The following is a 24776-nucleotide window of genomic DNA, read 5'->3' on the forward strand; positions in this document are numbered from 1 at the left end:
ACCTGCTGCCTGTAACTACTATCTATACCTGCATCTGTTGTTTACACCTGTGGCCTATACCTGCTGTCTATACCTGTGGTCTTACTACTCACATTTCATTCTCTTCGGCACACTCCATTTAGGCTCTAGCCCTCTCCATTTAGCTGAAATGTCTCTTCTCAAGGTCACAGGTGACCTATAGCTTGCCAAAGCCAACAGCCTACTTACTGTACTCAATCTCAGGACATCTCATTTGTAACCTCAGATCCTACCGAGTAGGATGTTTAGCAGTTCTGAGTAACATTACACATAACTGGATTCCATCTTGAACCTTTGTTTAGCAGTTCTGTGTAATACTACGCGTGCCTGGCCTCCATCCTTTCTCATTGGTGTCTCACTTGCTGTCTCCTTTGCTGGTTCCTCCTCTTCCTGACTACTTCATGTGGCAAAGTACCATGGTGCAGGTCTGGGTCTTCTCCTTTTCTCTGTCACCTCTCAATCCTCTAGTAATCTCGCTGACTCTCCTGGCCCCCTCGATGTCTCCATTTGAGTCTCAGACTTTACATGTTCCAAATAAATTCCTGATCTCCACCCCTTACAACTTGTCATGTCTGTTGTCTGTCTCAAGGTTACAACACATCCTTCCCATTGCTCAGTCTAAAATCTTGGACACATTCTTGACTCCCGTTTCTCTCACACCAGTCTCTTGGCTCTCCTTTCAGAACGTGCAGCCTTTTCTCACTGCCTCTATTACTGACGGAAACCCTGGTGGCGTAGTGGTTAAGTGCTATGGCTGCTAACCAAAGGGTCAGAAGTTCGAATTCACCAGGCGCTCCTTGGAAACTCTATGGGGCAGTTCTACTCTGTCCTATAGGGTCGCTATGAGTCAGGATCGACTTGACGGCACTGGGTTCAGTTTGGTTCTATTACTGACAGCCTAGGGTGGGCCAACATCATCTTTCTCCCATAAGTTGTCAATCTGCTATCATTTTTGTCCACCACATTCTGTTCTGCAATGAATGGGCATCTTAATGACAATAAAAGCCAAAGTCTATTTTTTTTTTTTATGCAGTGACCTGAAGGCGTACTTCTGCCTTGGGGCTTTTGCTCTCTCTGTTCCATCTGCCAGCAATACTGTTTTCCAGACATTCACACTCCTAACTCACCTCCTTGAAGACTGCTCAGCTGTCGGCTTCTCAGTGAGGTCTGCCCCGACCACCTGATTATAATTGGCAATCCATTCTACCCCTCACCTCTCAAACTCTCAAATTCTATTTTTTAATTGCATTTGTCATCCTCTAGCATTGTATAAGTTGACTTATTTATTATGTTTACCGCTTGATTCTCCCCTCATTAGAATGTAATCACTAAGAAGGCAGGAATCTTTGTGTAGTTAATTGACATTTCCCACCATGCCTAGGACTGTGCCTGACACACAGAGGGCTCTCTATACATGATTGTTGAGTACATGAATAATTTTGGCAAGAAGTGTGGGCTAAGCTATCCATAGTAGGTATAAAGCTCTGCCCGCCAACTTATCTCAACCTACACCCTGTACATTCCTTTACTGGAAACTTAGAATTTTTATTTGTGGTAAAGAGCTTTGTTTTCCTTTCCTTGTGAGCTCCTCCTCCAAAGATGAAGGTGAATGAACTCAGCATTGTGTTTGCTATTGCTGAAAAGATAGGCAGGTTCATATTTACAGAGCCACTCACCCCTATCTGGTACAATGGGAATGTTCTCTTGAGTACATGTTCTCTTGCATGTACCCCAGTCAGTACAAGAATAGGAACTTCCTCCTTTTTAGGTTTGCATTAAAGAAAGGACTTGAAATTTAATAATATGGTGTGTCCTCTGGGAGTACCTTTTTGATCTTCAAAATATACCTGACATGTTCTGAGTGCCCATGGGTGTGAGGTCCCTCCTGCTCGCTCCTCTCCTAGGGACACCCCAGGGTGGAAGACAGCCCTACTTTCACAAGGCTTTTTCTTCTTCAAAGAGAAATTCTTGGCAGAGAAGGTTCCTGTTCTGACTCGCTGTCTTTTTTAAAGAGTGCAGACACGTTCAGATATGTGGTTGTGTATGCATATGGGTGCACTGTGGTCAGGCAGTTACACTGAGACACAGACGGGAAAGTTGTAGGAAGCTGCTCTCAGTGGCTAGGGCTTTTTCCCACACTTTCTCTAATCACTCCACTAACACTTCGTGACCTTGCCCTGTTCACTTCCTTCTCAGCACTCTCCCTAAGTTCTTACTATTTGTTTTTACCTGTCTCCCCAGTAGGACACGCAGTGTATGAGGGCAAGGGCTATCCTCAGCATTAACTCAGGATTAATGCCTCTTGTAGAAGGCAAGAGAAGCCTAAGTACCTATTGTGGTGGATGCTACAATGTAACAAAATCAGTTTCTGTGCCTTTGTGCCTGAGTCCTGGCAGCCTAACCTGGGATCTTTATCCTGCATCAATTCTGTAAAAGAACTTTTGACCGGAAGTTTGCATCTGGCCTTAAACTCTAGGTCTATCCCGCTTTAATCTCCAGGATATGGTTCCTGTATTAGTAAAGAGAGGAGGATGAAGCAAGCGTTCCCTAAGTTTGTTCCTCAGATTTAGTGTTTAGGGTATTTTGATTCCCGTAGTTTTGTTACTAGTTTCATGCATTTCAGTCTAGTTGCATTTAGGTGCCTGAGCTGCAGAGCTTCTGACATGCATTTGAAAACACAGTTTACTATACGTCTAAGATAGTTTATATTCTTCTGGTAAACTTATACTTACATGATGTGATTTTTCACATCATGTCCTTATTCTTTTTTCCCCCACATCTTTATTCTTGAATTTAACCTAGAGAAGTTAGGCAGTAGCCAGTGGTAGTTTTTATTTTCTATTTGTTTCAATGGCCAGCTTATTACCATGCTAGTAGAATAAATTGATATGATCATGGTTATAGTTTTCAAATGAAAAGTGAACACAAAGATTATTTAATCTGTATTCTTCATTTTACTAAGACTGATGAAAGGGCAGTGACTTGCTCAATATTCCATCAGTTATTTTGACAGTCATAATTAGCACCAGGTAGTCTGTGACTCTCAGTCCTTTGTTTTTGAAACTACAGTTCAGGTCAACTCCACGAGACACGTATTTATACGGTGCTGGCTCTGTTGGCCACTGTTCTGATTGTTGGGGATACAGTGATGTACAAGACAGATGTAGGTATTACCCTCACAAACCTTACCCTCTGCCAAGGGAAACAGACATAAAACAATTAATTATACTTACAAGAAGGGTTGCAGAAGGTGAGGCAATGTGCTGAAACTTATCACGTAGCTAAGGAAATTTAACCGAGAGTCGAGTTCAGGGAAGCCCTCTTGATAGAATCTGAAAGTTGCTGTCTTAGTTATCTAGCACTACTGTAACAGAAATACCACAAGTGGATGTCTTTAACAAAGAGAAGTTTATTTTCTCACAGTAAAGTAGGCTAAAAGTCCAAATTCAGGGTGTCAGCTTCAGGAGAAGACTTACCTCTCTGTTGGCTCTGGATGAAGGTCCTTGTCCTCAATCTTCCCCTGGTCGAGGAGCTTCTCAGGCACAGGGACCCCAGGGCCAAAGAATGTGCTTTGCTCCTGTTGCTGCTTTTTTGGTAGTATAAAATCCCCAGCTCTCTGCCTGCTTCCCTTTCCTTTTATCTCTTGAGAAATAAAAGGTGGTGCAGGCCACATCCCAGGGAAACTCCCTTTACATTGGATCAGGGAGGTGACATGAGTAAGAGTGGTATTACAGTCCCACCCTAATCCTCTGTAGTATAAAATTACAATCACAAAATGGAAGACAACCACACATGGCCTAACCAAGCTGACACATATTTTTTATTATTATTTATTAATTTTAGGGCATCTTTTTATTTATTTATTAAAATTTTTATTGTGCTTTAAGTGAAAGTTTACAAATCAAGTCAGTCTCTCATACAAAAATTTATATACACCTTGCTATATACTCCTAATTGCTCTCCCCCTAATGAGGCAGCCTGCTCCTTCCCTCCACTCTCTCTTTTCGTGTCCATTCCGCCAGCTTCTAACCCCTTCTGCCCTTTCATCTCCCCTCTAGTTAGGAAATGCCAACATAATCTCAAGTGTCCACCTGACTGATCCAAGAAGCTCACTCCTCACCAGCATCCCTCTCCAACCCATTGTCCAGTCCAATCCATGTCTGAAGAGTTGGCTTTGGGAATGGTTCCTGTCCTGGGCCAACAGAAGGTCTGGGGGCCATGACCACCGGGGTCCTTCTAGTCTCAGCCAGATCATTAAGTCTGGAAGCTGACACATATTTTCAAGGACACAATTCAATCCATTACAGATGCATAGGAGTAAGTTTGTCAGTGAGGGAAGAAGAACATTCTAGACCTCCTGAACAGCCTTACAAAGGCCCAGAATGAGCAGATGGTGAGTGAGAGGAACTGAGTGAAGACCAGAGAGGGCACAGGGAGCAAGGGGAAGAGAGCTTGAGATAAATAGGTAAGCATCCGATTTTGGAGGGCTTTGTAAACCATGGAAAGTATTAGCTGACTTCAGTGGAGACCCATTGCAGAGTTTTAAGCAGTGGAGTGGCTACACTTGGAAACTGTTTAATCTCCCAGTATCACTTTGTTCTCCATGGCATGAAAGCCCAGTCCACACCAACCTTCAGACTGATCATGACCCACATGCTCAGCATTGATTAGCAGGAGGCGTAGGGAATACAGTTGGTTCTGTCTTTCGTCCTGGTATTGGGTCAATATAGTTAAACCCCACTTTGGACTGATCCATAGACTCATGCTTTGAATTGGCCTTTTGATGATATTTGGAATGATATTTTCTTCTACCCTTCACCAGACAGCTACCGTATCTGACACCTTACCTTGCTTTAAAAGTCTAGTTCCAGCCTTGGTGTCCTGAGATTTCAGTACCTCTGTCAGGCCCTCCCAGCTGCTAGAAGCCTATGGATTTGAGTCATAGTGAGTTGTGTTGGTCACTTAAATTCTTTTCTTTTAGCACCTAACTTGCCATCAGAGTTTCAAGGGAATCATATGCATTCCCTGAAGATATTGGTTTGTTTTATTAAGAATGTTTGAGTTTTGAAATAATAATTTCATTTGTAACAACTCATAATTTATTTCAGTTGACATGATTTAATTTTCTTGTGATTTTGCTGTGGATATGCAGTAAAATGTTTGAGTTATTACTGTACGTTCAATGGCATTTGTTTTTTTCTTTAATTTACAGTTTTCTCGTGTACTAAAGAATAGAGCCTGGCCCACCTTTAAACAGGCCAAATCTAAAATCTCCCCATTGCACAGCAGTGATTTCTGCCCTACCAATTGCCACATCAATGTGATGGAAGTGTCTTATCCCAAAACGTCAACCTCCCTAGGGAGTGCATTTGGTGTTCAGTTGGACAGTAGGAAGCATAATTCTCATGATAAAGAAAATAAATCTGAGCAAGGTATGCTAACTTTTTAAACTTTATCAAATTATGAGAAGTAATTTATACAATTATAATTATTACAGCATCCCTGAAATTAGATAGATTTCTGGTGTATAAGCAAGTAAAGGATTCCTCACAATAACCATTTGGATAATTATGCATGTTTATAGAATGAAAATGGAGTTATGAATTTTTATTCTTCTTCTGAGAAGAATGTTTGCTCTTTCCTTCCTTATATGTGTGATAGGCACATCTCATCTTTATGTGAAAACTGTGGATTTGAAATGGCTTTATGACTTTGAGAAAAATACAGGAGTAGCAACTACAGGGATGTATAATGCGATTCGGCACCACCACAATAGGAAAAGGGATCAGAATGCATTCCTAGGTTTTAATTGCAACTCTCCACAAGCTTTAATTCATCAATTAAATTCAGCATTAGATCGGAACTTTATTTTATATTAGCCTGAGCATCTAAAATGAATTGAACAGAATTGTTACTGTAAGTTAAAGGTAGTAAATATGGAATGATTTTAACTCCTCAGGGAAGCTGAGCCCTATGGTGTACATTCAGCATACAATTACAACCATGGCGGCACCTTCCGGTCTGTCTCTGGGACAGCAAGATGGGCATGGGCTCCGGTATTTGTTAAAGGAAGAAGACTTAGAAACCCAAGATATCTATCAGAAACTGCTGGGAAAACTTCAGACTGCGCTGAAAGAGGTGGAGATGTGTGTTTGTCAAATAGATGAGTGAGTATTTCAAACTGTGCTTTTAAGTCTGCCTAATAGAATCACTGTGGAAAATGTCGCTTTTGAAAATCCAGTCATCCTTTCTTTAGTTTTTGGAAGTGTATGAGATTTGTGCTGACTTTATAGATCCTCTTCATTCCAAAACTGTAAAAACAAACTATGAATATGTTAAAAATGCAAATATATATAGATATTTTAAAGGAAGAGAAAGACAAGGCTGTAACTTACAGAAGAGCACTAAATAAGTCTCAGAGTGCAAGTATTAAATTGAAATTGAAATCGAAAGAGTAGTAGCTGCGTATGGGGAATGCCTTGTGTCCTCTACAGAAAGCAGCACAGTGTTTAATGTACAGGCACTCAGTAGATATTTATGGAACATTTAACATATAGCAAGTACTTATCATTTAACCTGACTGTTAAATGAGGAAATGTAAAATAACGTATCCCTGGGACCAATAATTATTTGTGGTCTGATTGAATCAGTGCTTTCTGAAGAAGCAACCCAAAGAGCTGGGATAGTTGTAACTAAAAGTTGTAACTAAGAGAAGACAGAAGCAGTTAATTAGAATTTTTTCGAAGAAATCAACTCTAATTCTTATTTAAGAAATGAATGATTGGACTGTTTTGGAGAATTGCTTGCTTGGCTGCTAATCAAAAGGTTGGCAGTTCAAACCCACCCAGAGGTGCCTCAGAAGAAAGACAAGGCAGTCTGCTTCCAAAATATCACACTCCTGAAAACCCTGTTCATCACAGTTCTACTCTGCACACATGGGGTCAGCATAAGTCGGAATCCACTGGTTTAGGGTTTTTTTTTAGGATGCTGTAACACATCATGGGTTGTGATCATTGTTGTCTAGTCAAGGCAGCTCTGGGTAGTCAAAACGACATGGGATTGGGAATGGAAGTCTAGATTCTAGTCCTGGCTCTAAACCTCAGTTTCTTATCTAAAAAACACGATGAATACTAATAACTAATTATAAGTTTATGGTGAAAATGAAAAAAAAAAAAAATCATATGAAAAACCATCAACACAGTGCCTAACAGCATGTTTGCTCATCCATTCAAGTGATAGAAATTGTTTAATGTATCCAAGGTTGGTAGAACCTGAAAATGGAATGAACACCATTGGATTGACATGGTGGCTGCAACAATGGGTTCAAACATGGCAACAGTTGTGAGGATGACTCAGGACCAGGCAGTGCTCCGTTCTGTTGTACACAGGGTCGCCATGACTTGGAACCAACTCTACAGCGCCTATCAACAACAACCCTTTATGTGGTTAAAGATTTATATTGGTGTGAGACATGTATTGCTTACATGCCATTGCCTGGAGTCGATTCTGACTCTCAGCTACCCTATAGGACGGAGGAGAGTGTCGCCATAGGGTTTCCAAGGCTGTAATCGTTGTGCAAGCAGATTGCCGTGTCGTTCTTCTGCGGAGCAGCTGATAGGTTTGAACTGCCAGCATTTGGTTACCAGCCGAGTGCTTACCTGCTGCACCACTAGGGCTTCTTTTACATCACATACATGTGCGTAATCAATCCCATACTTCCATGAATAATAAAGTTTTAAACAAATATTTAGAAACTATTCTAAGCCTTTGTGATAATTAAATATTATATGAATGAAGTCAGAGCTGACATGATCTTTTACTTTGTATGTCTTTAAAATTTACAGATTAAAATCACCGTATTAGATGTATCATATTTTAAAAATTATCCTCAGATATCATCTAATGTTTTATGAGTAATTTAGAATTAAAGCTCTGTTTTCCTATGTCTAATATACTAGTTTATTTTTTCTAAAATTGCTTACAGTATTTGGTGTATTATGGGGTGACTGCTCCATGCGCAGATATTAAACAGGTTGTAATGAGGCTGCTAAGGGAAGAGGAGACCATTTTTAAACAATTGTATAATTCTTTTGAATTATGCCTTAGAATGACCTTATGACAGAGAAATGGATATTTTGTGGCATTATGTTTTGCTTTATTTAAACAATGGTATTTTATTATATGATATGTTCAGTGTTAGAAATCTGTTATTGTTGTTGTTTTTCCTGAGGCATTTAGGAAGTGTACAGAGGAAGAAAGAATTTTCTATTAGTAATAAGGCAATAAATAGTGGCGTTGAATCACAGATCCTAGATGCCTAAGGGATTTTGAGAGAACATCTGGACTGATCCCATGCTTGCAGTTAGGCCAGGAGTTATTATTTTCTCTTTGCCCGTGAGTTCTTTGGCAGTGGCAGAATAATGGATGGGCTTGAGCTGACACGGCGTAGGGGTCAGCTCTCTGCAGCACTGCCCAGCGATTGACAGACTCCCTTCTATGTTAATTTACTGATTTTTTTTTTTTCAAGTTGAGCTAATACTAAACTAAGATATATTTTCAAGAAAAGAGTTTGAGCCAAGGAGCTCCATTCCCTTGGTTTAAAATGCTTTATATTTAAAACACTATTGCAGAAAGGGTTTAAGTTCTTTTTTTTTTCTTTTAACCAAAATTGCTTTACATGATTACCTGTATTTCACTTAGTATTTTCCCATCCTTGTGGCACACATGGTTTGTGCTGGGCTACCAACTGAAAGGCTGTGAGTTTGAACCCACATATTGGTGCCTTGGAAAAAAAAGCCTGGTGATCTGCTTTCGTAAAGATGACAACCAAGAAAACCCTACGGATCAATTTTACCCTGTAACACATTGGAGTTACCATGAGTCAGAATTGACTTAACAGCAACAGTTTTTTTTTGTTTGTTTGTTTTAATTACTTGAAAAGCCTTTACCCAATTGTTCATGTTTATTAGAAAAGTGAGCAAAGAATTTGAGAAACTTCTTTGGTCTTCCCTGTGTACAGCATATAATTTAGTTATAAATAGACGTATGTTCTCACATAATTCAGTGTGCAGTGTAATCACTGTAAAACAGTGCAGTTGTCCTAGTGTCTGGATTCTCCATTGCCCTTTGTATTCAGAGATTCTGCTGTGACACAGTAGAGCTTGACAAATTATTTTAAAAGCTAGTTATCAAACTGTTTTCTCACCAAGTAGTAATTATCCTTGGTCAGACATATATGTGTTTGCAGAGTGGAGAACCAGTCCTCAGATGCGTTGCTAAATTTTAAGAGAAATTGCCTCATCACATCTTGTTGGTAGTCTTTGCAGAAGTCATTCATTCCTGTGAAATGGCACAGGGTTGAACCTGTCTTATGATGAAGTCTGATTACCCTGTCTCTTGGGAACACCTCGCCAAAATTTGCTGCCTCGTAACACAAAATGAGGTGAAGTTATAAGCTTAATCAAGGCTTTGAAATTCCTGTTTAACTTTGAGGATCTAAATGCTTTTGCCCTTCAAAGTGTTCTTTTCTTGGACACTAAGAATAAGTAAAGGGGGAAATAACTCATGGGTAGTCTAAAACCTTTCATGGGATTTTAAAATAGAGGGTTTGTGTCATCTCACAGGGAGGACATGGTTCCAGACTATTAGAGAACAGTTAAAATGGGAAATTTGAGAAAAGCAGACTTCATTTTGCAGGTTCCAGATGTCCCAGGATGGAACAAATTGCTTTGTAGGACATTTAGTGGACTAGGGTTACAGAGAGGAATGGCAGGGCCAGTGGCAGAATTATCTTTGAGGTTTTGTTAAGAATTTTCTCAGTAAATGTACAAAAAGAGGGCACAGCTTCATAAAAACCACCATTTATAATAGGTTCTTATGAGCCAGGCCCTATGAGTCAGAATTGACTCGACGGCAATGGGGTTTATGTCCCAGGCCAGCTGACCTCTTTATGTATATGCATTGACTTACTTCATTCCCACAATTCCTCTGTGATTTGGGTTATGAAACTTTGGGATGTCACAGACATGTCAATCTTCAGTTTGTTTCCAGAGCTGAATTCCAGGTTTTTTTAGGCTCAAATCTTTTTAGACCCCTCCCCCCATGATGATCTTCCCCTTCGCAGTAAAGTGTCTCTAATCTCTTCAGTTCATCAAGCCGGAATCTAGGTATCCTCTTTGATCCTTGTCCTTCCATTCCCTTCACCTCCAGTACCACATCAAGTTCTGCCAGTTACACCTCAGCCATACCTATCCCCCATACCCATCCTTCACACCAATCACCTATCACCCACACCTGGCCCCCCAAACTGATCCCCACACCAGCCCTCCACATCTACCCCCCACATCTGTCCCTCACATCTATTCTGTACGCTAATCACCCACTCCTACTCCCCATGCCCATCCCACACCTGTTTCCTACACCTATCCCTCGTACCTGCCTCCACACCGATCACCCACAGCTATCTCCCCTGACTGTCCCCCATGTCTGTCCTCCATAGTGATCACCCATACCTGTATTCCATACCTACTGCCCACACTGATCTCCCATGGCTATCCCCCATGCCCGTCCTCTACAATGACCACCCACACCTCTCACCCTAGTCTCCATCATCCAGCACTGGTACCACTGTAGAGTTTCCTAGCCTTGCCTCTGTCTGGTACATTCTACCTTCACCAGATTCCAGAGGGATCTTTAAAGATAAATCAGATGGTATTAGTCCCCTGTTGAAAACCATTTAGTGGCATTTCAGTGCAATGAAAACAATCAAATGCATTACTGTGGCCTGCAAGACCCTCCTTGCCCCCCTCTGCCTCTACAGACTCATCTCTCTGAGCTCTCTCAGTTTCTGGATGTGACAAGCTCAGTCCCAGCTAAGAGTTCCCTACCTGGCATTCCTGCTCCTGAGGTCTGGATGCTGGTCCTTCTAGGCATTCAAGTGTCAGGTTAAATGACACGTCCTTAGAGAGGCTGTCCCTACTGCCACAGGGTAGGTGTTCTTCTGCCCAGTCACTCCTATCACATTTCTCTAGGCTTCTCTTAGTTTCAGCACAGCAGGTGTTTTCCCTTTCAGTGTTAGGTTCACAAAATCCCTGAAGTCTCACAGACTTAGAACAACAAAGTTTTATTTCTTGCTCACCCTGTATGTCCACCATGAGTCAGCAGAGTCTCTGCCGCTCCACATTATCCTCACTCAGAGTTGCAGGCTAACCAAGCCCTGCCAGATGGAACGTCTCTGCTTGTCATGGCAGGGAGAAGGGAATGATGCAGACTGTGCGCTTGCTTAAAAGCTTCCATCTAGAGGTGACCCATGTCACGTGGGCTCACAATGCATTGACTGAAACAAGTCACAGGACCATACCTGTCCTCACAGGGGTAGGAAGCACCACCCAGGAGAACTGGGATGTTGGTGGACAACCCTAATGGCCACTGTACTTGCTCTGGAGTGTGTGTTACGTGCAAGGGGAATGTGTTCTGCATAATATGCAGAGTAAATACACTGAAACCTGTGAAAGCTGTAACTCAATGGGACTGCCTTGTTTTTCTGGGTCTTACAAGTTTTCCACCTTTGACAGGGTGCAGTCTTAATCACTTTTCTATCACTCATTTTAGTGGAAAATATTTGAGTTTTCCTTCTCTGACAGATTTCTGCCTTGCACAGGTTCTGGCTTTTACAGGTGTTACTGTGTGTAACAGTGGGTCTCAGTCACCCCATCTGTAAAATGGGGATAATATTAATAATGGTATTAATACCTATTTCATAAGGCGGTTTTAAGGATTAAATGAATTAATATCTCTTAAGTACTTAGCATACTTTGGACATAGTATCAGGAGGGACCAGCCTCTGAAGAAGAATATCATGCTTGGTAAAGTGGAAGGTTAGTGAAAAAGAGGAAGACCCTCAACGAGATGGATGGACACAGTGGCTGCAACGATGGGCTCACACATAATGATTGTGAGGATGGCGCAGGACGGGGCAGTGTTTCCTTCTGTTTTACATAGGGTCGCTATGAGTCAGAACCGACTCAACGGCACCTAACAGCAACAACAGCAACACAGTACTTAGCATAGAGTTCATGATGATGATGATGATGGCATTTCAACTCCAATTTAATAGGGAAGCACAGAGGTAGATATAATATACTGTGCACAAAGATCTCTATAAATGGAAAGCATCAGGAAGAGATTAATCTGGAGTGGCTCACTGCTCAGAATTTTCACCCAAAATTAACTGGACCTTTATGAAAATCACACTTGTTGTTTTGAGTCGATTTCCCACTCAGGGCGGCCCCGTGTATTAGAGTGAAACTGAGCTCCGCGGTGTCTCCTTGGCTGTAATCTTTACGGAAGCGAATAGCTGGACCTTTCTTCTGTGGTGCCACTGGTTTGGTTCGAACCATGAACCTATAGTAGGTAGCCTAACACTGTCTATGAGCAAAAATAAAGAAAAAATATTTCTGCATGCACAAATAAAATACCATAGTTTGATTTGGTATAGCAGTTTTTGAAAATCAAATTTTATGCAAAAATATGGTGTCAAAAATACTACTTTCCTGTCATTTGTCAGCCTAACCCTTGTTTCCACAGGGTCAGTGCAAGCATGATTGCAGCTGTTTACAATGAAAAGCAAATATGTGAACCCAACTCATATAACTTTGAAAAAAAAAATGCTTGTGCTTAGCCCCATGACTTCTAGTTTAAAAGGTCCGTAATGCAGAGAGGACTCCTTGCAAAATGAAAACTCCTCTTCATTTCTTTGCTCTTTCGTATTCAGAGCTCATCTGTCTGTGCAGTACGGAGCTTCGGGTAATTGGAGTTAGCCTAATGCTTTCATCTCTTGAGTAGAGGGGGTGAATAAATACACAGTCTGTCTTATAAGACATAAAAACACCTTTCCAAAGAGAAAAACTGGGTTTAAAAAAATTCATCACTATCCATTATTGAAAATGTTCACAGGGCCTTGAGCAATGTAACATAGTTCCTCCAACTCTCACTGGTGTCTAAAAATCTGTAAATTGTCACTTCACAGTGACTCCTTCCCTAACTACACTATCTGAAATTGCAGCTCTGCATCCTGCCCTCTTTTATTTTTCTCTGCTGTACTATCCAGTTTGTGTGTTTAGAGCCTGTTTCCCGCCAGTAGAACGTAAGTTCCAGGAAGGTGGGGGCTTTTGTGTGTTTTATAAATTGCTGTGTCCACAGCACCAAGAACAGTCCATGGCACACAGACACACATGCACCATGTATTTAATTAATTAAGAATTAATTAAATGTATTTAAGTAATCGATTAATTAAATCACTTAATCAACAAGTATTTACTCAATGCACAGCATTGAGTTCGCTGTTACAAGACATCTATAAGGAGTATTAAGATATTTTCATAGTCTTGAAATAAGAAAAACAAATATTACATTGATATAGAAAAATGAAGATATGTCTGTCCTATTCATCAGAAAAAAGATGTCATTGGTATTTAGTTAGCGAGAAGATGATTCTCGGTTTGAGAAGCAATACATGGGCCTCTTTGTTTAGGTAGGATTGAATACATTTTGGAAGTTTTATAGCATGCTTTTTCTAATGAAGACTAATTCCATTTTTGCATAATTTTGAGTTAGTTCTAGCCAAAACATTTTACAGCCTCCTATCAAGTCTAGAGTGGTAGGATCGTTAGCCACTCTGAGCCCTCATCAAATTTAATACCCATTCAGAGTCTAAATGTGGCTTTTTAGCCTTGGGCAAAGTGGAAGACCTCTTCATCTGGACAGATTTGTGACATTTCATCCTGGCAGGGTGGAGGATGAGACTGGAGTGGCCCTTGCCTGTCCCATCCTCACCATGAATGTGACTCTGCTTAGCATCTTATAATCACTAAGGCCAGGACCCCTGTTTAAATGAGCAATGAAAGGCATTTATTGACAAACAGTATTCTCCGGCAATTAGAGAAAGCCCAGGACAAACAGGAGGCGGGGTAGATGGGTAAGTGAGTTTTTAATCTCTCTGAGGATAAGCCAGGGAGGATATTAAAACACATTTAGTGTTTGAGTTTCGTATTTGCCTAAGACTCCCAAGTTTACCAAGTGTTTTTATGTGGTAGTGATGGTGGTGGTCATGGCTAGGGGAGGGATTTGACATCCTTATATATCAGGAATATGCTGCTCTCGTTTTATTCTCAAAGCAATTGTTTAGGGTTGTTGTTGTTGGGTGCCCTGACTCATAGTGACCCCATGTGATGGGGTAGAACTGCACCCATAGAGTTTTCTAGGCTGTGATCTTTATGGCAGCAGATTGCCAGGTCTTTCCCCTGAGGTATTCTTATTTATCCCCATTTTATAGATGTCAAAGAGAATCTATCATAGCTATAGTATAATAGCAAAACAAGTAAATGGCAGAACCAGGATTTGAATGCAGCTTTCTGGTCTAAATTGTGTGCTCTTTCTATTACTTATTCTGAGAGGAAAAAGTGAACTTTGCATACTATGCTTTTTATGCAATAAAGTATTTAATTTGCATGTTCAACATATAAGGTGCTGATCTGTAGCAGCCAGTTTGGAAAAGTACACTTACTCTTTTTTTTTTTTTTTTTTAATATCACATTGCAGCCTTCTGTCTTCAATAACATATTCTCCCAAACTAGAACGTAAGACCTCGGAGTCCATGATACCAACAGACAGTGACAATGAGAAGGGGGAGAGAAACAGCAAAAGAGTCTGTTTTAATGTAGCAGGCGATGAACAAGAAGATTCAGGCCACGACACTGTCAGCAACAGAGACTCTTACAGGTAATTTGCTAATTTCTTAAACTCAGTTCAGCAACAAAGTCAAAGGTGAGTCTGTGTTTTCCACAAAAGTCTTGGAAAAAAATTTGATTGCTGTTTTTGTGTATTACTCCCTCAGAATAATCATCAGCTGTTACCAACTCTGGACAAAGCCTAGTGGGACAGCGTACACTTTAAAATTCTTCCCTTTTACGATTTGAGCACTTTGAAAGCATTTTTTTCTTCAATTCTGTGAACCTAGTTTGGGGTATTTGTTGTGCTGTTAATGGATTGTGTTACATGTATAGTCAATAATCAAATTGTACCTGTATTAACTTAAAAAAAAATATGTTTCTGCTCATTGGATGATTGGGTAATGAGTAGTTCTTTTTGCCGCCCTTCTCCCTTTCTTCTTGTCTATGTTTGAAGCTAGTTGAACTAATTTAACTTGCCTACCTCCATGACAAGCTTTGAGTTTTTTTCTTCTCCTGGGATGGCTTTCCTCCAACTCTGTCATCTTTTTACCAGACTCTCCAATGGCACCTCCTCCAATGACCTTCCTTCTTCGAAAGTGCTGTTTCTCCCTTGAGTCTTTGTATCACCTGAGGCCTCATTGACGACCATTGTAACCCGCCATATGTGCTGTGTGTTTAGCTTTACCTTCTCCCATTATATTTCTGTTAATTGAAGCAAACACTTGTTCACTTGTGTAGCCTACAGTGTTTTACAGTGGAAAGACAGTGGAGTAAATAGTAATTAAGTGAAAGTTCTTCTCATCACAGATGTTTGGTGCCACCTAATAGCTAGCATTAAGAGCACATTTTTACCAAGCACACTGAGGAACAGGACAATTTTGCATAATCCCCACAGCAACTCTGTGTGGCAAGCTCTGGCATTAATTCCGTTTTATGTGAAAGGAAACTGAAGTCAACAGGAGTTACATGATTTAACTATGAAACCAGGTGGTCTGGATCCAGAGTTTATCTCTTAACCACTCAGCTATTCCATTTCTATTTAAAAAAGGGTTTTTAATGAATATGTGAGTTGATTAATCCAGAGATTTAATAATGTGTAACAGAAGTAATCAACTTTTATCATTTCATTTGCTTTAACTTCTCATGCTTCACCAATATGCTCCTTTAATAGGAATCTGTGGCTTTTCTCTAGTGGGAAATTACATGTCTAAAAATACTTTCTTACTCAGATTCTACTTATCAAATAATTAAAATTAACATCACAGTCTCCTTCTAGGCGAAGATAGAAATTTTACATGTAAATTTTAAGTTAAATAAGTTCTTTTTACTTGAGAGGAAGAAATTATTTTATCTCCTGTACTGTTTCTGAAACCTGTAGTATGTCCATATTCACATATGAAGGAATATTCTTTCCTTCAGCAGTCACCATTATCGAGCATTTACTAGGTGGAGGTCCTGTGTGAACTCTGAGGTAAAGAAGGACAAGATGCCGGACCTCCCTAACGAAGCTCAGAGTATAGCAGATAATTTTAAATTTAAACTCCCAGACAGGGTTGAAAGGTAGATACCATGAAACAAGACTTCCTTTACCTCTGTTACTAAATTATCTAACTACAGGAGCATACTATCAAATAGATTATGAAGAATATGAAGTTCAGTTAGACTCCTAGATTTCAAACTGTACATTTACAAAAAATCATTTAGGGTCAGATTACACAAGATAAGAAGATTTGAAATTCGATTGAATCTAAAATACATTTTTTTGTAAGTAAACAAGCTGTTTAAAAAAACCTGTTGCTGTCGAGTCGATTCCAACTCATAGTGACCCAATGGGGTTTCCAGGGAGCACCTTATAGTTAGCAGCTGTAGCTCTTAACCACTACACCACCAGGCTTTCCAGACATGCTGTTAGAGAACAAGATTATCTTTCTCATAGTTGTCTATAGCACAGATTAAAAAATATAACTGTGGCATGTTAAGTTTATGTAATAAGAAATCCCTGGGAGACGTTGGCACACTCACAGCTTCTGTAAGGGTGATGGAGAAATTTGGAAATAGATAACGGTGATGGTTGTACAGCATGAGGAACGTAATTAACGTTACTGAATTGCTCGCGTAAAAATGTTGAAATGGCAAATGTTTTGTTTACCACAATATAAAAATATGTTTGAAAAAGTCCTGTCACCCGTCCTTTTCAGCGACTGCAACAGCAACAGGAATTCCATCGCCTCCTTCACCAGCGTTTGCAGCAGCCAGTGCAGCTCTTACTTCCACAGCGATGAGATGGACTCAGGTGCGCTGGGTCACACACGCGTGCTCCTCCATGTTCTAGCAGCGATACCTGAGGGATTCACTTGTTTGGGCCACGTGCGTTTTTATCTTACGTCAGTCATTCTAGGTGGCCACATATTTCATTTCAGTTTTATGTGTGTCACAAAGTCAATTTCCCTATCTCATTATAAACAGTAAATTAAAAAGAACTGAAAGAAACAGACTGATTTTTATCCTAATATATATGCTATGATCTTTTTATAAGGAGCCCCCGTGGCACAGTGGCTAAGTGCTTGGCTGCTAACTGAAAGGTCAGCAGTTCAAACCCACCAGCCACTCAGAGGAAGAAAGATGTAGCAGTCTGTTTCCATAAAGATTACAGCCTTGGAAACCCTATGGGGCAGTTCTACTCTTTCCTATAGGGTAGCTATGAGTTGGAATTGACTCAAAGGCAACGAGTGTTTTTGTTTTTGGTATGAAGAATTATAGGTACGCAGGAAACATGTTTTACTAGAACTATTAGGCATTGTTGATTGGGCTAGGTAGTGGAAAGGGGTTCAAAACTGAGGACTTTTAAGACAGTGAATGCACCTGAGGGAACGTTAGACTAGAGTGACGGGGAGAGCGGTAAATAGAAAACACAGATTGAGAGAAACATCTGTTGTGTATGTTAAGAATGAAGACTTCTTATCTAATTAGGACAGATCTTAACTTTTAAGTATGCAGTTTATCTCAACTATTAAATCATTAGAAAAACACGCCAGTGAAAGAATTATTTAAATATGAAACCATAGTGTTCTTACCACCTTGTTTTCCAAAGGAATAATAATCTGACATCTTGGTAGCTATTAAATCTTCTGGAATTCTTTTTCTGAGAACTAATGAATGGAATAAGAGCTTATACTTAATTAATTTTATTTTTTATTTAATATTAAAGTATTCTGGAATGTTGAACACAACGTGAGAGGAATGATTTTTGTTTTCAACATCTAGGTGACGAACTTCCCCTGAGTGTTCGCATTTCTCATGATAAACAGGACAAGATACACAGTTGCCTTGAGCATCTTTTCAGCCAGGTATAAGAGGGATGGTGGTGGGTCTTATATCCACAGGCTAAACTAAAAGCAATCCCTTTTTGGGTGTAGTAAAAACACCTGAGAACTAGAATGGAAAGGCCTCAATCTGTCCCTCTACCTTCTTCACTTCATTTTCTGCAATTTTTAATGAGAATAAAGAATCCCTTCTCCAACTAACCCAAGAGATTGTTGAGAACATCAAATATTTCATAGTCTTAGGAACACATTGGAGTTATCCTCTTACTATTTGTTTCTTTGTGGGTTTTCAGAATCTTTTACGGTATGTGTTGCTAACTTAATTCCTAATTTCAAAAAGTAGGTATTTCACATTTATATCTGTAACCAAAATTCATAGAAGTTTTTACCACTTAAAAAATTCCAATTATCTTCTATTTGCATGTTTTTGATAACTCCAGAACTTGTCATTTCTTTTGTAAGTTGAATATTTATTTTATAGTAATATATGGTAAAAAAAAAAAAAAAAATTTATGGTAGGGTAGTAACAAATGTCAAGGCAAATATCAGATGGCTTTATTTCAACATTTTACTTTAAAAGCATATTTTACAAGCATCATGTGGTTTCACAAATAATCGTTGCTTTACGAAAAAAAAATTTAGAAGATTTACTCCTAAAAATACATATTCGGTATTATGGGAAGTAAGTAACTCTCAGACATCTCTGCTCTTGCTCTTGATAGGTGGATTCAATTACCAATCTCCTAAAAGGGCAAGCTGTAATGAGGGCCTTTGAGCAAACCAAGTACCTCACACCAGCTCGAGGATTAGAAGGTAAGGTTAAAAAGTAACTATTAGAGGCAGTTGGGAAACAAAAGATGGCAGAGAATATAGTCATGAAGCACAATCCTAGTATGACATGAAAAATTCTGGTTGCTCATGTTTCATAATTCACTGACTACTACTTGTATTTTGCTGATCTTTGAATGTACGTATATAGTCACTATAGGACCTCTTAGATTTCCTGGAAAGATTCGAAGGTTTAATGCCTAAAGAGGTCAGACTGGTAAGAAATGAATACAGTGAAGAGACTTAAGTGTTAAGTTGCTTTTGCTGAAACCAAGTGTAATATCTACTTGGTTATATCTCAGTCAGGGAGGAAGGGTAGTGGGGAAGGAAGGGTTGGCAAACAGAACACGATAGAAAGCTCCCACTTTCAGATATCTAGTTTAGGATATTGAAAGTAGAAAGGATTTTCATCTAAATTTGGTTCTTTGTTCATATATTTGTAAGTAAATAACAGTCCAAGTTGACATTTTTAAATTTAGCAAATTCTCTCCTATGATACAGCTAAAGAAATTATCACCATAATGGTATTGTAGGAACACAGTGATAAAAGATTCTGAAGTCAATGCGCTTGTTAACTGTTTTATAAATGGTTGGAACTTAGGAGAGATTTTCTGTGTTTGTTTAGAATTTCAGCAGGAAATGGAGCCTAAGCTGAGTTGTCCAAAAAGGTTAAGGCTTCACATCAAGCAAGATCCTTGGAATCTTCCCAGCAGTGTCCGGAATCTTGCACAGAACATCAGAAAATTTGTTGAAGGTCAGGATGAAAAGCAAAGAAGAACATTGCATGCCATTAGCAATCATAATTTTAAAAATGCTCTAAAAACAAGAGCTCAGTATTACCCTTTTTTATTAAACAAATGATGTATTTTAGAAGTACAAAGATAATGGAAAATAATGTATCAAATACAATGTAAAAATACTAGCTTAAAAAATGAACCCCCTCCTTTGTACATTTCTCTATCTCATTTCCCTCCAAGATAAATTCCTGAGTTTGGAATTAATGTTCTCATGCAGGTCTTTACACTCTTACTAAATATGTATATTCTTTGAACATATTATTTTGTGTGTTTTACGACTTTGTGTAATTGGTAATACACTATATTTCTCCTGTAAGTGTTGCTTTAAAAAAATTAACATTGCGTTAATGAGATTTCTCTATGGTGATAAGTTTGGCTCCAGTTTATTCATTTTCTCTAATCTGTAAATTTTATGTACCCATTCTTTTGTTGATGGATACTTTGTTTCCTTTTTGTTGCCATTTTAAAACAGTACTGCAGCTTTTTTGCCCAGTGTTCTTTGTACACATATGTGAGTGGAGTAAGTTGCTAGGTCTTGAGTTACGAAACTCTTTATTAGATGTTTCCAACAACCAGTTGCCTTGGAGTTGATTCCAATCATGGTGATCTCATGTGTGTCGGAGTAGAACTGTACTCCATGGGGTTTTCAGTGGTTGGTTTTTCGAATGTAGATTTCCAGTCCTTTATTCTGAGATGCCTCTGGGTAGACTTGAACCTCTAGTCTTTCAGTTAGTAGCCAGGCGGGTTAACCTTTTGTACCAACAAGGGAGTTCTTCCTTTGCTAGATACTAGATGTTTGCTAAATATTAACAAGCTGTCCTCGAAAGTGGTCATCCCAATTGACACTTCCAGTCAGCACTTTATTAGAGTTCCTGTTTCTTCACATCTTCACCCAGACTTGGAATCGCCAAACTTAAACACTTGCCAGGCTAATGAAACTGTGTGTTATTGTGGTTTAATCTTGCATTTCCCTGGTTACTTGTGATGGTGCACATTTTTCCATGTTTATGTGTCATTAGTCTCTTCTGTTGATTTCCCCGTCTTTGCCCATTTAACACAATTAGGCTGCTTGTTTTTATTGATTCCTGAAGTTCTTTGAACTTTTTTTTGAAATGTTTTATGTTGTAAGAAAAACAAAAGGATTGAAAATGTGAGGGAGGAGGAGGAAAAGAGAGAATAAGATTGCAAAACCTTGTACCTCAAGAATCTCAACAATGTAGACTTTGTCATAGAGAATATTCCCAGTGAATAAAATAAAAACTCGTGAAGACAAATGGGATGTGGAAAAGATTTAATATTTTATAATGTGAAACATATTAGAAAAGCTTCTAGCATTCATAAAAGGCATGAAGCATATTATGGAAAGCCTAAAAAATAGTGAATCTTGATGCAAATCAAAATAATTATGTATGTTGCATTATTCATGTTTAAGTTTCTTTTTCAGAAGTTTTGTTTGAGTTGGTTGTTATTAACTATCATGGCATCATTTACTCAACAGCCCATGATAAATATGAACTGGAATTAGAGATATAAAACTTCTAGACAACTCTATTGTATCTGATCCTTTGTTGTTTTGGGTCAGAGTTACTAAGTAGAGAATTTTGAGAGTTTCTAAAATGATCATGGTAAAAAAGAAGAAATAAAAAATTTGTCTAATTTATGATATAGCTAATTCAGTGAATTTCTTCCCAGTAATTAGACCAGTGGTGTCAACCAGTGCTTGGCAATGTCTGGAGATTTTTTTGGTTTTTCACTTTGGGGGAAAAGGTGCTACTGGCATCTAGTGAGTAGAGAATATTCTACAAGGCACAAGTCAGCTCTTCAAAATAAAGAATTATCTGGCCCAAAATATCATTAATACTAAGGTTAGGAAACGCCTACAGTAAATAACTATTTTTGCATTTTTATTCCTAGTCATTTTTGTGTAAATTGAATGTGGTAAATAGTGCAGAGCAGAATTACAGCATAACTTTAGCCAGTACTATTTTTTAGGGTGAATTAGGGATTCCAGTGATTGTGTGTGTGTGTGTGTGTGTTTGAAACTTTGACTAGAGCCTTTTAATGGTTTTCTAAAGCTCATCTCTCGAGTTTTATACTTTGCTGACAACGGATAGGTCCGTGTACTTCATGGGGTCTGAGCCTGTTCCTTCACTCCTTGGACCTCAGTTTCCTAACTTATTAAACGAGGGAGATGGTTTCAGAGTTCTATGATTACTAAATCCTCTTTATGGGAATATACTGCAGTATAACAACTTGGGTATTGTTTAGAGATCAGTAGAGAAGACGCTTGTACAGATATGGAATGCTTCTCCAAGTAAATCACAGCAACTCTCTTGTGTGATGGAATCTTTTGTTCTCAAGGTCTGGATTTCTCGGCAATACTTTTATTTTATATCAGAATATAATGATCACCTGTGGCACATTGCAGTACCCCATTTAGTGAAAGTCTGAATTTAAAACCCCCCAACATAAGGAAGAACAAAAATGATAAATACACTTTTAAAAGGCAGTTAAGTGCAAGAGATTTAAGCATGTACTTTACTGAGTATATTTTCACTGAGTAGAAGTCAGTATCATGACACTCCCCAAAATTATATTTCATAAAGTTTAGTTCAGCTCTTCTTGCTTTGAGATTTCCTTTTTATATTAAATTCATGTTTAGAGTAAATGCAAAATAGCCAAGGAACAGAGAAATCTTTAATACCTTTTTTATGTTTGTGTTTTGAAGAGTTTAATCTTTGAGATATAAATGTCTAATACAGGATAAAAATTAATTTTTTAAAAAAGTGTTTATTTTAAGAGTCTTAGATTTTCATAAAAATTTCTGCTTTTATGCCTTTTGTATCTCATGTCACGTTAAGCAACTGATAGAAATTACAGTAATATACACATTTGATTGATTGCTTGATGTTGTGACTATTGATGCCACTTTTGATAATGGGGAGCCCTGGTGGCACAGTGGTTAAGTGCCACAGCTGCTAACCAAAAGGTCAGCGGTTTGTATCCACCAGCCCCTCCTTGGAAACCTTATGGGGCAGTTCTACTCTGTCCTATAGAGTCGTTATGAGTCGGAATCAACTCGATGGCAATGGGTTTGGTTTTTGGTTTGATTTTTCGTCATGGAACCCAAAAGCTGGATGGCTGTAGTTGGGAATGTTCTAAGTCTTATATTCAGTGTGCTGGGAGGACTTTTTGGGGAATTTAAGTTGTAAAGTTATAAAGTTCAGTGAAGTGCACTGACTCTTTGAATAAAAACTGTGCTTGTCAACATGTTAAGTGAGGTTTTTAAAATGATTAATTTGCCATTGTTGGTTCACCCCAGTAGAATACGCAAGGGAGAGGGCAGGCTGCCATTTTCTGGTAATGTGTATGGTGTTTGGTCCTCTTATATTGGATGGAAGCAGTAGCATTGAAATCCTTGAAAATCAGGTGCTTGTTATGTGGAGATACTCGAGTAACATCATCAGTTCACCTGGAATGTGTCCTAGTCTACCGTATTTCATAAATTACCTTTATATGTGGAATGATTTAATGCTAGGTTAGGTCTTGGCTGGAAATGTAACATAATGCCATCTTGTCAGAATTTCATGGTTAATATAATGTTATATTAATGTAAAATTAAATTACTCCAAGGAAGAAACCATGCCATACCATAGCATTCATTTATTTCTGAAACATTTTACTTGATCTAAGAGCAAAATAAGTAAGCTGCTAAAGTTCTGGGATTCTTGGTTCTGTGGCAGAGTGTAAATTTTTCAACAGAACAGAAAGTCCCATATTTGCACAACTACAAATAGCAACCATTGTCTCAGCTACAAGTTTTTTGAGTATCAACTCTAGACTGAAGACAACATGTGGCTTTTCCCTTAGACCATGTAGCTGAGTACATATTATTTTTGCTATTCTCTAGAATCTGATTTCAAAATATCATAATCCTATGATCTTTATTTAGCTAGAATTGTTACACTGCCATTCATAAATTATGTTGTTATATACCCATCCATTCATAGACAACTAAAGTGAGGGCAGAGGAGAGCAGATAGTGGATTACGTGCGGAGAGATCCATTGTATGATGTCACTTAATGATGCCTATTTCTTGCCAAATCTCTCAGCTAAAATAGTTTATGTTATCAGCCAACTAAGGAATATTTTTGCTGGATTATTCCACCATCACCTGAAATTCAAATGTCTAATAGTGAACTCATTTTCAACCCTTTGCTCTCTCCAAAAATTGTTCTCCTTTCAAAAGCTTGCATTTTTTTCACAAGCTTGTCATTTTTCCCCCTCCTTTTTTTCTTTTTTTGTTTGCCTTCGCCCCAATACCCAAAAGAGCTGCTTTTAATCAAAAATCTCTTGACTTTTTCTCTTTTTCTTCATATATCAGTAATTCCAATGGTTTTCTGGCTAATCCCCGTCTCTCATCTTTCTGGATTTATATATGCCATTACCAGATTTATCTTTTTAGAATACCATGTTCATAATTTCAGTACCCTGCCCCAGAATCTTTTAATGTTTCACTGTTAGATAGGTCTGCACTCATCAATCTGATGTTAGAAGCCGTTTCTCAATGGGGCTTTCCAGTTGTATCCCAATCTCAATCTCATAATGACGTTAAAAGTCTCTGCTCTAGGTTGTTGGGTATCTGGTATTCATTCTCTATTATATTACTTTGCTATTGCTATTTTCCACTCTTGGATTATTCCTGTACTCCCCTTGACAGTCCTCATTTTTTTCAAAAAATTTTCTTTTAGGCTTGCTTAGAATTCTATACCAGTTTAAGCTAAATCCATATTACAGTAGTACTTCACATATGTGTAGCACTTTAAACAGTTTTCAAAAACTTTTGATATACGTTCCCATTTATTTTTCCTACTCAGGCCTGTAAAATAGGTAAGGTAGATATTGTTGCTGCCAACTTTTAAATGGATGAGCAATTTTTAGACTCAAAGTAATTAGTGAATAATAGCTGAGTCTTTTGACTCTTAGTCCAGCATACTTTGCTGCCCCTGAAATTCTTTAGCTGTTGTGGTCCTGCTTGTAAAATTTAACGTGCTTTCAAGTATTTCCTCCATTTCCTAAG

At 38.7% G+C, this 24776-nt stretch overlaps 1 protein-coding gene across 1 annotated transcript in view; it reads left to right on the top strand.

Moving 5' to 3' along the window:
- The window catches only part of PREX2 (phosphatidylinositol-3,4,5-trisphosphate dependent Rac exchange factor 2), a 342394-nt gene that overhangs the window by 205077 nt on the left and 112541 nt on the right, over nucleotides 1–24776 (top strand). The window contains exons 24-30 of the mRNA XM_003408339.4: nucleotides 5231–5450; nucleotides 5978–6185; nucleotides 14617–14796; nucleotides 16946–17040; nucleotides 18012–18094; nucleotides 18793–18883; nucleotides 19524–19652. Coding sequence (XP_003408387.4) covers nucleotides 5231–5450; nucleotides 5978–6185; nucleotides 14617–14796; nucleotides 16946–17040; nucleotides 18012–18094; nucleotides 18793–18883; nucleotides 19524–19652 — 1006 coding nt within the window. The remainder of the gene's footprint in view (nucleotides 1–5230; nucleotides 5451–5977; nucleotides 6186–14616; nucleotides 14797–16945; nucleotides 17041–18011; nucleotides 18095–18792; nucleotides 18884–19523; nucleotides 19653–24776) is intronic.

Source organism: Loxodonta africana, chromosome 14 (genome assembly GCF_030014295.1).
Source record: "Loxodonta africana isolate mLoxAfr1 chromosome 14, mLoxAfr1.hap2, whole genome shotgun sequence".
Lineage (NCBI taxonomy): Eukaryota > Metazoa > Chordata > Mammalia > Proboscidea > Elephantidae > Loxodonta > Loxodonta africana.